The 9,116-nt window shown below is 43.8% G+C and overlaps 1 protein-coding gene across 1 annotated transcript; it reads left to right on the top strand.

Annotated features, from left to right (window-relative positions):
* Window positions 1-2,581: 2,581 nt before the first annotated feature.
* On the top strand, window positions 2,582-6,969 carry LOC128617476 (cytochrome P450 26A1). The gene is made up of 8 exons (XM_053640602.1): window positions 2,582-2,875; window positions 3,668-4,382; window positions 4,462-4,686; window positions 5,133-5,414; window positions 5,504-5,659; window positions 5,762-5,896; window positions 6,025-6,177; window positions 6,334-6,969. Exons 2-8 carry the CDS (start codon window positions 4,194-4,196, stop codon window positions 6,670-6,672), a joined length of 1,479 nt encoding a protein of 492 aa, XP_053496577.1. The 5' UTR covers window positions 2,582-2,875; window positions 3,668-4,193; the 3' UTR covers window positions 6,673-6,969.
* The last annotated feature ends 2,147 nt before the right edge of the window (window positions 6,970-9,116 follow it).

Here is a 9,116-nt window from a genome sequence, read left to right as displayed (position 1 = left end):
AGTCGCGCCACGTGTCGCCTCTGAGCAAAAGCACAGCCTGGGTTTATGATGTAATATATTATAATATTACTGTGTGAGTAAGAGAGAGCACGCAGTCCTGTCTCCTCTTCCTCACCATTAATTATTATTATTATTACTATTACTACAGACAATGCGGAATCCTTTATTTCACGACTTAATTAACTTAATCGAAATACACTTACTGTATAAAACATGCATATCAACAGCTTATAGGCCTGTGCATAATACGCATGCATTTTCGCGCGCGCGTGTGTGTGTGTGTGTGTGTGTGTGTGTGTGTGTGTGTGTGTGTGTGTGTGTGTGTTTTTAAAGATAATGGAGCTTATCCCCGCCGCTGTTAGTGGCGCTCGCGCTCCGTTATCTGCTCCTTTGATGGACTGTGAACTTGGCGAGGCTTGGTGCCGGAGTTCACCCGCATGTCAGGGTCTGTGAGTGCGGGTCAGCAGCGGGTCAGCGGGGGAACGAACAGGCCCAGAGCGCACGCGCGCGCGCGCACACACACACACACACGGTAATAAAGGAGGACTCAACACGAGCCACATTCCAACTTCCATCCACAGATGACGTTAAAGCGCACGAGTCACGTGCCACTCTGTAATAAACACTGCATTCTCATAACACGCAGCGCGCGCGCGCACTTAGTGTTTGATTGACTCTTACAGTGTCAGTCAAAGAGAGGTCCAGTTGGACACTATGGCAACCTAACTGCTGATTAAACCTAGAAGAACAAAAGGGTTACGTTTGCAGCACTCAGGTTTCTGAAAGATCTTCAACCCTTCAAATCCTCTGAGAAATGGATCTTCAACCCTTCAAATGAATCCTTCCTACATTTCAATTCCGTTTCGATTCTAAACAGCCGAAGCTGAACAAAATGCTGGAATGTGTGACAGGAATCGAGGTTCAAAAGATACAGCAACATTACAGCACAAGACAGGGTAACATAAAAAAAAAAAATCACACACACGTACATTAAATACACAAAGTATAAACCCCTTTATTAAACTTATTACTAAGTAAACACGTTTTAAAAAACCAAGAGTTAGATACAGTCATATGCCAAGGAGAAAAGATGGGTCTTAAGGCAAGATTTAAATTGGTCATTGGTTGAAGCAGATCTTACTCTAAAAGCTGGCATTTTCCAAGGTCTATTTGCAACTACTGAGAACGCATGGTCACCCTTGTGTTTTAATCGTGAACGTGGGATGGTTAGCAGTAATTTACCAGTAGATCAATGTGCCCTGTATGAAGTGGGGACTAATCATATCGGGGATGTATTATGGAGTCTGATCATGTAGTACTCTCAAATATTCCTACAGACTAGTCGAGGGATATTGACACACTCACCATTATCAGTTATGTTTATTGTTGAATTCTTTCAGTTATTATATTGGTTAACTTGAATTGAAAGGGTTTAATCCAAACCTTAAGAACTGGGGGGGGGGGGGGACAGAAGTAGGGCCAATAAATAATATCAGGATATAATATTGGATGATGTAAAGTTCAGGAATAAAAAAGCTCTCTAGTTCCATCCATCCATTTTCTGTACCGCGTATCCTACACAGGGTCACAGGGTGCCTGGAGCTTATCCAAGGGGACTCAGGGCACAAGGCCGCAGGCACGAGGACGGGGTGCCAACTCATCACAGGGCACAATCACACACACTCCACGGACATTTGGACTCGGGGAGGACACTAGAGTACCCGGAGAAGCCCCCAAAGCACAGGGAGAACATGCAAACTCTGCACACACAGGCTGGAGGCAAGAATCGAATCCCCAACGCTGGATATTGCTTAAATCCCTCCATCCATCTTCTATACCACTTATCCTTTTCAGGGTCACGGGGAACCTGGAGCCTATCCCAAGGAGCATCGGGCACAAGGCGGGGTACACCCTGGACAGGGTGCTGGTCCATCACGGGGCACAATCAAATACACACTCACACACCCATTCATACACTACGAACACTTCAGACATGCCAATCAGCCTACCATGCATGTCTTTGGACTGGGGGAGGAAACCAGGGTGCCCGGAGGAAACCCCCGCAGCACGGGGAGAGCATGCAAACTCCGCACACGCATGGTCACGGTGGGAATCGAGCCCCCGACCCTGGAGGTGTGAGGCGAACGTGCTAACCACTAAGCCACCGTGCGCCCCATTACTTAAAAATAAGTCTAATATTTGAAGAGTTGGATTATTGGGGGGTGAGGGGGTCCATGAAAAATCCTTGTAAAGTTGAACTGACTCCTGGAGGCATTAAATAAACCGAGAACCCCTGATACAGCTATATGTAGTGTAGTGTAGAGATTTAGCTGTGTAAAACAGACTACATAATAACAACACATCAGATTACAGTTGAGCAATCTCATGATCCCATAATGCATTATAATGCCATAGAAATCACGGCTTACTTTTCTCATTCTTTGTCTCCTTTTACAACAGCAAGGAAGTGCTCAAACCTATATAAAGCACAGCTTAAGTTTAAATGTAGCCTACTTATGCCAATTTCCAAAGATGTGAGCGTCTGCTAATCACACACCACCTCCCTGTATTCAATGGAGGGTGTTACACATGAACGGTTACTAACCTTATCTCCTTTACTGTGCAAATGAACTATACTTGAACTTCAGGTAGTGAAGAGGCAAAAAGGACACTTACTTAAAGCATTCCACACGTTGTTACGATTCTGACGAGGAACGATCAAGCACATGATTACACGGATCACAAGTATGAAGCGTTTAAGAGGGTTAAGAAAAGAAAAGAAAAGAAAGAAGAAGGAGTCAACATTTCAAATGGGTGCTCAGAGCTCAGGGTCTAATTGGTTCTGATCAAGTCCAGGTGGGGACATGAGAAGACGGTAAGAGGGTTAATTCAACACTGGGGAGTGTAATGTGTACTTGGTGAACTCTGGCACAATGAGGAAAAGGTGAACTACAGGGCAGGCGTTACAGCAGCAAAGTGGCAGCACACATCAAAGAATGAGGAAAGAGGGAAATCCGTAATGCGTCGCTGTAAAATTTGGAGCCCTTCTGTCTCCTGAACCCCTCCCCAGCTCCCCAACTCGAGTTATAGCTGTCGTAAAATAAAAGTAGCCTAATTCCGCGTACTGTGGGTGGGTTCTACGTGTTTACTTTTCATGCACGGCTACCGGTAACCTTGCTTTAGCTACGTCACGTCTTAAACTGACCCAAGGTTGAACCCGCCGCGAGCTATCATACTGGCTGCGTCCCAAACCGCACACTCAATGGCATGTCAAAATAGCACGCCATAACTGGCCACCATGCAACCTGTGGTTAAATTCTAATTAAAATCGAATTGAACTGAATCGTATTTACCATACCGTGTTTCATCGAAGACGCTCACAGACTTTCTTCATTTAATTTAATCAATGCGCATGGATCACACACCGCAACAAGCAAAGGCAAAACTGCGCCAATTATTTCATAACGCTGTACAGCTACTGTTCTACTTCTATCTGATGTTTTTCACCCTGGTGGTCTTTCATCACTGCAGTGTTTGCAATGTGTGTGTGTGTGCGCAATGATGTGCCTTTAAATTTTTATTATTGTTATGCACGCACTCCATGTTTAATGCGCACCAACATGTTTGTTTGGTTTGTTTTTTTTCCTTCTCTGGAACATCCATCAAGTGTCCAGTGCTGATAAAGTGTTTACGTGTCCACCCATGAAAGATGAAAGAGACACTTTTCGCAGGACCTGAACACGTTTAAATGCGTAAAGGCTCCTCAATGAAGTCTCTCCCTGGCATTTCAGCATGGCACCCGAGCCGGAGTAATGAGTGTAAACGACGGAATATCAGGAAACAAAAGCAACCCGTGGACGCTTTCCTTTGTGCTGAGGAATTAACACCTTTTCAAAGTTAAATCCTCGGGATTGTCCTGCTTCTACGGGAGGTGGTATTAAAATGCGCTTTCATAACAAATGGCTGCGAGTTGTCGGAGCGGCTTTTCTGGGTTCGTGGGCGGGGCGAGATGACACTACAATTAAAGATGAACTTTGTGTGAACTAATTTATCTGACCCAAGGTAACGAGGAGGCTGAGACAGGAGGGAATGTGTATAAAAGGGTGCATGTAACAGAGAGAGAGAGTCAGATCCGAGGGAAGACCTTTGCATCCATTGCTGGTTCTTCTATTTTTTTTTTTAAGGTGCGCGTCATGGGTCTGTATACTTTGTTGGTAACCTTGCTGTGTACGGTCGTGCTTCCTGTGCTGTTGCTTTTAGCCGCGGTGAAGCTGTGGCAGGTTTTGGTGATCAGAGGACTCGACCCGAGCTGCACGAGCCCCCTTCCCCCGGGCACCATGGGTCTGCCTTTCATTGGAGAGACGCTGCAGCTCATCCTCCAGGTAACGCGCGGCTCCGCGAGACCGTGTTTTTCATGCGTTTCTGTATCTGATGCTCATCACGTGTTCCATTACTCCACAGAGAAGAAAGTTTCTGCGCATGAAGCGTCAAAAGTACGGCTTCATCTACAAAACGCACCTCTTCGGGAACCCCACGGTGCGCGTCATGGGCGCTGAGAACGTGCGCCAGATCCTGCTCGGGGAACACAGGCTGGTCGCGGTGCAGTGGCCCGCCTCGGTCAGAACCATCCTCGGCTCAGACACGCTCTCCAACGTGCACGGAGCTCTGCACCGAAACAAGAAAAAGGTAAGCGTCCTGATCCGTGTCCTAACTCCGTGACGCATCACGTCATCAACAGTCGCGGGTCGCAATCAGTTTATGTTCCAAAGCGAGTCCTAGTGCACTATATACCTGTATGTTATAGTATATAGTGAGTCACTATATGTGGCGCACTTTAGTGTGACAGGATGCGGTTCGAGACGCAGCCTTAAGCTATAATATCGTGTCAAATATATATATATTTTTTGCCAAATTGGTTAGCAGGTTAGGATTAAATTAGATTCTTGATTCAATTTTAAATTAGAATGGAAATGTCCTTGAGTGGGATATAGGACTGTTTTGTAAACAGTGCGCTCCTGACTGTTTACTCTGTTGCAAAGGAGCTGTCCAACCTGGCAACCCTGACTTCTGCTCTGTTTTACGCAATCAAAGTTAAAAGCAAGTGTGTGTGTGTGTGTGTGTGTGTGTTGCAGGCGATCCTGAAGGCTTTCTCTCGGGATGCTCTGGAGCACTACATCCCCGTGATCCAGGAGGAGGTGCGGTGCGCAATCACTGACTGGCTGGAACGCGACGCGCCCGTGCTCGTGTACCCGGAAATGAAGCGCCTCATGTTCCGCATCGCCATGAGAATCCTTCTAGGGTTCGAACCCGAGCAGATCAAGAGGGACGAGCAAGAGCTTGTTGAGGCTTTTGAGGAAATGATCAAGAACCTCTTTTCCCTCCCAATTGACGTCCCATTCAGCGGCTTATATCGGGTAAATATAATGCTTATAATATTAACTATTATAATACTTAAAATCAAATTTATTTTTTTTAAAAACAAAAAATCTGATTCATTTAACAGGGCCTCAAAGCACGCAATTTTATTCATGCAAAAATCGAGGAGAACATCAAGAAGAAAATCCAAGATGGCGATAACGAGAACGAGCCCAAGTACAAGGATGCTCTTCAGCAGCTGATTGAAAATAGCAGGAGAAGTGACGAGCCACTCAGCATGCAGGTAGAATGAAACAGTTCCACATTGTGCTTTAGCATCACGAGGTGGTATATCAAGACCTGTGTAAAGTCAGTTTAATCAACAAATCTTCTTTCTTCATCTCAGGCGATGAAGGAGGCAGCAACTGAACTTCTCTTTGGCGGGCACGAGACTACCGCGAGTACGGCAACTTCTCTGGTGATGTTCTTGGGACTGAATCCGGAGGTGATTCAGCAAATTCGAGAGGAGCTCGAAGAGAAGGTAAGGTCATTAAAGTTTGCAGAAGACAATTGAGTTTATTCTGTAACATTTGTTGGAATATTTATGGATGAATGCTAATGAGGGTGTGTGTGTGTGTGTGTGTGTGTGTGTAATTTTTTTCAATACAGGAGGTTTCAGTCATGTATTTGCCTGAAAGAGCTCTTAATATGGAGCTGCTGGAACATCTCAAGTACACGGGATGTGTCATTAAGGAAACCCTCCGAATGAACCCACCTGTGCCTGGGGGATTCCGTGTTGCACTTAAAACGTTTGAACTCAATGTAAGTGGATCTTTTGGGCAAAGTTGCTCATCTAAATAGTCCATCTAAGATGCTGGGTTCATTAAAAGTACATTGTACACACAAAGGCTACAGTAACACTAATACGTATAGACTACTACCAATAATAATCATCATCATTTTGTCTCTGTTTTCCAGGGCTACCAGATCCCCAAAGGCTGGAATGTCATTTACAGCATTTGTGATACCCATGATGTTGCAGATATCTTCCCCCACAAAGAAGAATTCCAGCCAGAGAGATTCATGGCTAAAGGCTTGGAAGACAGTTCCAGGTTTAACTACATCCCCTTCGGAGGAGGAGCCAGGATGTGTGTGGGAAAGGAGTTTGCCAAAATGCTACTCAAGATATTTTTAGTCGAGTTAACACAGCACTGCAATTGGACACTTTTGAACGGACCCCCGACAATGAAAACGGGCCCGACTGTGTATCCTGTGGACAATCTTCCCACAAAGTTCTGCCGTTACGCCAGCAATTAGCACATTAAATCAGGCATGAACTGTTGGCATGGGAATTATACAGATAAATGCATGTATATATTTAAATTTTGTCAATGAAATATAATGTATGACGCTTTATATCAAATCTGTATATAATTCCATTCTTTAACTAAGGGCACTACTCTTTATGAATCACTGTATTTCTTTGAGGTATATGATGTATATTTGTAATGTAGTTTTTTTATATATATAGATATATATATATACATAGTGTGTTCTACTGAATGCAACTTTAATTTAAATTTCAATTTGATGGATGAGCTTTTATTTAATAAAACTATGACATTATTAAAAAAAAAAATCCTTGTCGAACTCTTTTTCACAGATACATGAACAAATATTTATGAAGTGAAATTAAAATAAGCGCTATACCATGTTTGTTTGTGGTAGATGACACACGGAGGCCTCTTGTCCTTCTGAGCAAGCTTTTGATCGCAATGAAATAAGGCTGAATATGGGTCAAATATAAATGCACCCATATATCTATGATGTAAATAGGTTATTCTGACCAACATACCAATTCTAATCTGATATGTGACACAAGTAATGTGTTGGGAGATCTATTACATGCCTGTAGAGCACCACAGTGACTGTCGACAGTCCAAACCTAGCCCAATCTCAGCTAAATAACTGTGTGAAATCAAGGGAAGCACCAGAACGATGCTAATCATCCTGGTGTTAAACGGGCAACAGTGGCTGCGAAAGAGGTAAGAGAGTGGTGGAAAGTTCACGCCAGAGAGGGAAGTCGAAGGAGAACGATGCGGTCACGATATCGCAAGTGCTTGTCAAAGCCGTATTTTCCACAAAAGAACAATTTCATGTGAATGCTGGGACAGGAGGTGACTTGAATGGAATGATGAAGACCCATCGCTATAGAATAACAAGCTTAACAGTTGCCTCGCCCTCTTTTGCAAAAAATTTCACAAATTACAACATTAAAAGGGGGGAAAAAAAAAGAAAGCAGACCCGGAGAAAAACAAGGCTGAATTGAGGCTGCCTGGGCGGGCTTGTCTCCCGGCACACAGGGGTCATGTGGAAGAGACTTGTCCTCGCGTGACACTGAGAAAGACAAGGAGAAAGCTAGGGAGAGAAAGAGAGAGGCTTGGCAGATGCCTGTGTTAGCCATTTCTCTGCCCCGTTCTACGGGCTCCTGATTTACATCCGCCCCACTGCATGGCTGACACCTTTATGTCCAGCCCTCCTATCCGTGCAGGTCCAGGCCCTGTGATAGATGCAGCTGAACTTTTCCTCCTATCACCTTGTAAAGAACCTCCGCCTGGCCCATTGTTTAACATCGAGGGTTGACAACGGAACTTTTTATCCTCAGAGCCATTTTTTGTCTAAATTTGTGAGTATATACGGAATTTATAGCGGCTAAATGAAAGACATTTCAGACCCTCTTGTTTTTATGGAGTTCCCCAAGCCTGGGGTCAAGTAAATCAATGTAATTGCAGCGAGACCTGTATTGTAACAATTCCTGTGCTATTTGCACAAAAAGGCTACATTGTAGTTTTGAAAACGGAGTTTTCTTGACACCAAAGGACAAAAAAAAAAAAAAAACCCACTCCTGGTAAATCCTTACAGGACTAGAGGTGAATTCTGAAATATATGGTGATGGGTTTTACATATGGCTAGACAACTGTGAAATCCCAGAAAATCTCCCTTTTAAAGTGCACAAGGCAATCTTGTGATTTGAACTCTGTTTGACTCTTGGTCAACAAGCACGTAAAAGATAATACCGTATTACCACTACCACTCCAATGTCCCTTGAAACATAAGTAGCTCTGACTAAACTTAACTCCACACTACAATAGAAAGGACAGCGAGCTGTCCCATTGACAAAGATACAGCTCTCCAGCACCAACGTGAAAATGGCTTTTTCATTACCACAAAAGTCAATGAGAACGTTCCTAACAACATTTACATGTCTGCTGCACTCTTGCCCTCCTGCCGAATCATATCAGACCTTTTCAGCTCTCATTCGGATTACCTATTAGCGACCCACTGCTATTATTTATAATCAAGAGGGGGCTTTTCACAGGTCCCAAGGGTCAGGAAAAGTTCAGTCATTTACAAAAAGAGGCATGACCTCATGGGCACATTAAATTGTCCATTTCTCAAGAGTTTGAGCTTCTGCGAGTCCTATGTCTGTCTGTTCAGAAACGAATGAGGTTGAAAACGAATGTGAAATGACTCGTAATGCCTGGGGGACATAAGAAGAAAAGAACACGTGAGACGATGGAAGGCAGTGAAATAGGAGAAACGCATCACGCTGTAACTGGAAACTACTCAATTCATAATATGTAAAATAATAAAACTCTACCCAAGAAATAAAAGCAGATTAAAGTGTATGGTGGACTGTCATGAAATTATTAAACACACCCTAAATTCTGAGCTTTATATACATAATATTTTTGTTTATT

The sequence above is a fragment of the Ictalurus furcatus genome, chromosome 13, assembly GCF_023375685.1.
Source record: "Ictalurus furcatus strain D&B chromosome 13, Billie_1.0, whole genome shotgun sequence".
Lineage (NCBI taxonomy): Eukaryota > Metazoa > Chordata > Actinopteri > Siluriformes > Ictaluridae > Ictalurus > Ictalurus furcatus.
Note: the sequence above shows the minus strand (reverse complement) of the source record. Positions and strands in the feature narration are given on the sequence as shown.